Source organism: Myotis davidii, unplaced genomic scaffold (genome assembly GCF_000327345.1).
Source record: "Myotis davidii unplaced genomic scaffold, ASM32734v1 scaffold362, whole genome shotgun sequence".
Classification (NCBI taxonomy): domain Eukaryota; kingdom Metazoa; phylum Chordata; class Mammalia; order Chiroptera; family Vespertilionidae; genus Myotis; species Myotis davidii.
In genome coordinates this window covers 2,118,097-2,121,368 of record NW_006297152.1, presented here as the reverse complement: position 1 = coordinate 2,121,368, position 3,272 = coordinate 2,118,097, and the positions used below count along the sequence as shown (strand labels likewise).

The window sequence follows — 3,272 nt, the reverse complement described above, 5'->3', positions numbered from 1 at the left end:
GGAAAGAGAACAATCAAGGACAATTTTAAAGTACGAACAGTGAATATATGAACGGTAGTACTATTTCCCAAGAAGGGGAAGACTGAGAGAGCGGCAAGTGCAAGAAGTGGAAATCAGAACCTTAGAACTCTTTTTTGATACATTAGGATTGAGACAATAATTAGACATATTATAGCCATGGACATACAGAAGTATAATTTGGCCACCATTTATTTCATGATTAAAATGTGCTATGCCTTCTGGGCTCTTCGCATTTCTTGACTCAGATCCTCACAATAATTCTACAAACTTTCTACTGTTTTTATTCACATTTTATAGATTAGGGAACTAAAACACAGAGAACACAAATAATCTACACAAGATTGCACAATTATTAAGCAGAAAAATGGGATTTGAATCCAGGGCTCTGGCTCCAGAGCGTCGGCTCTTAGAAAGTATACTCTATTGACCCTCTGCCTTGTGTTTCTTGAGACATTCAACATAAAAACTTGGCATTGAGCCCTAGCTGGTTTGGCTCAGTGGATAGAACATCGGTCTGTGGACTGAAAGGTCCCAGGTTCAATTCTGGTCAAGGGCACATGCCTGGGTTGTGGGCTCAATCCTTAGAAGGGGGCATGCAGGAGGCAGCCAATCAATAATTCTCTCTCATCATTAATGCTTCTCTCTCCCTCCCTCTACCCTTGGCATTTTAATCCGGTCAGTTAGTATAATGGTTAAGGAACAAAATTAAAAGATGATGAAAAGGCAAATGTTAGAAACACTCCATTTTCATAATCTGCTTGCATTACCAGAAAAGTTTAATTTCTTCTGTCTTCTTCATGGATTTTAAATATGGACTTATAAAAAATGTCAGTTTTTAAATGCAACAGGTTACTAGATTTGTGCAAATTAGAAGGGACCCTTTTGTGTTTGTGTATCTTATTCATCCAATAGAGACCTGGTGCAGGAAATTCGTGCACTTCACTTGGGCGGGTTGGGGGTGGGGGCATGGCTGCCCTGCCCGGCCTGGGCCCTCTCACAGTCCATAGTCTGGGAACCCTCAGAGGATGTCCGACTGCCACTTGCAAGCTCGCCAGTCGTGAGCCTGACTCAGGGCTTCTGGCTGAGCGCCACTCCCGCTGTGGGAGTGCACTCCTACGAGCGTCTCCCCTCTGGTGGTCAGTGCGCGTCATAGTGACCGGTCATTCCTCCATTCAGTCTATTTGCATTTAGCCTTTTCTTATATAGGATTAGTTCCCTCCCCCATCCAACTTCTAGACAATGCCATATACATAATAGGCATGTGCTTAATTTTTAAAAAATATTTAAAAAAAATTTTTTTAAAATATTTTAAATAAATGAGTGAGAATAATCACTGTTGAAGTGATCTATAACTGTGCACATTTCTGTAATATTTCCTATGAATGGATTGAATTTTTTTAATGCTTTCAGATTGGGTTGAATTTACTCCATATGAGATCGGCATGGCAAAATATGGTACTTTCATGACTCCTGACTTATTTGGAAGCAAATTTTTTATGGGGAAAGTTGTAAAGAAATATGAAGAAAACCCCTTGCATTTCTTAATGGGTAAGTGGTCAAAATCTACCACTAGTTTGTCTGACAGTTTTAAACTTTGGTGCATTCTAAGTTATTCTCTGTTTTTGCTTTATTATAGGTGTCTGGGGCAGTGCCTTTTCTATATTGTTCAACAGAGTCTTGGGAGTTTCCAGCTCACAAAATAAAGGTTCCACAATGGAGGAAGAATTAGGTATTGTTAAAATGTGCTTAAAATGATAACTATGCTGTATTGATAAATTGCATTAACATGTATACATCGAGAAAATTAAATCAGCATAAAAATTTTAATTTCTAAAGTTACCCATAAGTTGGTTGAGTCAGCCTAAATTTTTCCTAGGAATAATATGTCCATTACTTAACTGCAGAGCCACATTCTCTAAGGCTAACAACAAGGCAGAGTATATACTGCTGAAATGTTCTGACTTCATTTATATAAATGATCATTAAATCCCAGATATTATCAACTCTAATTTTGTGGAAATGACTAACTCTCCTCTGAATTATGTGAAGTTTTCAGAGGGAAAAAAAGAGAAAAGAATGAAAGTACCACAGGTTATGGGGCTTGCTTCTCTTTACACTTTATCTGTTGAATAATCCAGATAAACCCAAGGCTTGTTATTTTTCCCCTCCAAAGGCAGGAAGAGAATAGGACTGAAACAACACATCTGAAGGTGGGTGCGACAATGGCTGGAGGCCAAGGAAAAGGAGACTGTTTGCACTACATCTTCTTGAGAATATTCTTTGGTGTGAGGCGTCCCCTTTGAGGCCAGTGGTTTGGCAGTTTATTTACTTGTTCTGTGTGTCAGACTTAGGGGGACTATGGTGAACTTGAGAACTCTGGTCAGCAGGATGCCTGTTACCTCAGATTACAGAAGGGTTTCCAGAAATGAGACCAGAGAGGTGACTGAGGGGAATTGGAAGACTCCTGGTGGCTCTTTCATCTGCTGGCCAACCAAAGTCTACCTCTTAAAGGAGTGTTTGCTTCCCCACCCCTCCCTTCTAAAGGAAGACTTAAAGGTACATTGGACCACAATCAGATAAAGTAAAATGAAATAGATACATTTAGAATATTTAGTTATTTATATCATAAAAATTTCCTTATGAAGAAGGCAATATATTGCAAACCATCTTCTTAAATGATAGTATCAAATATGACCCTAAAAATGTTTAAAGAAAGAAAATGTTGTCCTGCCTAAAAGACACCTAATGCATATAACACTGGAATGGACTGTTACTTATATGCCCCCTCTTCTCTACAACAAAATTACTACTACTTTTTGTAATAGTCAGGAAATGAATAATAATGGTAGCCAGAGAATATTTTCCTTTAATGAATTTCATATGTGTGACATACCAGTAAAATGAGAGAAATCTAAAAATTAAAAGTCAATCTGCTTCAAGCATTTATTATCCCTCAATTATATAATCTAGATATTTAAATATATGATATTTATTTATAGTAAACATCCTATCTAATAAAAGAGAAACATGGTAATTAGCGTACGACCGCTACCCTTCCATTGGCTGATCAGGGCGATATGCAAATTAACTGCCAGCCAAGATGGCGGCCAGAAGCCAGGCAGCTTACACTGAACATGAGGCTTGCTTGCTTCAGTGATGTAGGACTCCAACATTCCCTGCCTGCAGCTACAGGACTCTGAACTGCAACTCTAAGCCACTATGTTACAAATATAGAAGCTAAACAAAACCCC

At 38.5% G+C, this 3,272-nt stretch overlaps 1 protein-coding gene across 2 annotated transcripts in view; it reads left to right on the top strand.

Annotated features, from left to right (window-relative positions):
* The window catches only part of PLA2G4A (phospholipase A2 group IVA), a 127,397-nt gene that overhangs the window by 93,227 nt on the left and 30,898 nt on the right, over positions 1 to 3,272 (top strand). For both annotated transcript variants that reach the window (XM_006772938.2, XM_006772937.2), the window contains 2 exons: positions 1,432 to 1,569; positions 1,658 to 1,750. In XM_006772938.2, the coding sequence (XP_006773001.1) occupies positions 1,432 to 1,569; positions 1,658 to 1,750 (231 nt within the window). The remainder of the gene's footprint in view (positions 1 to 1,431; positions 1,570 to 1,657; positions 1,751 to 3,272) is intronic.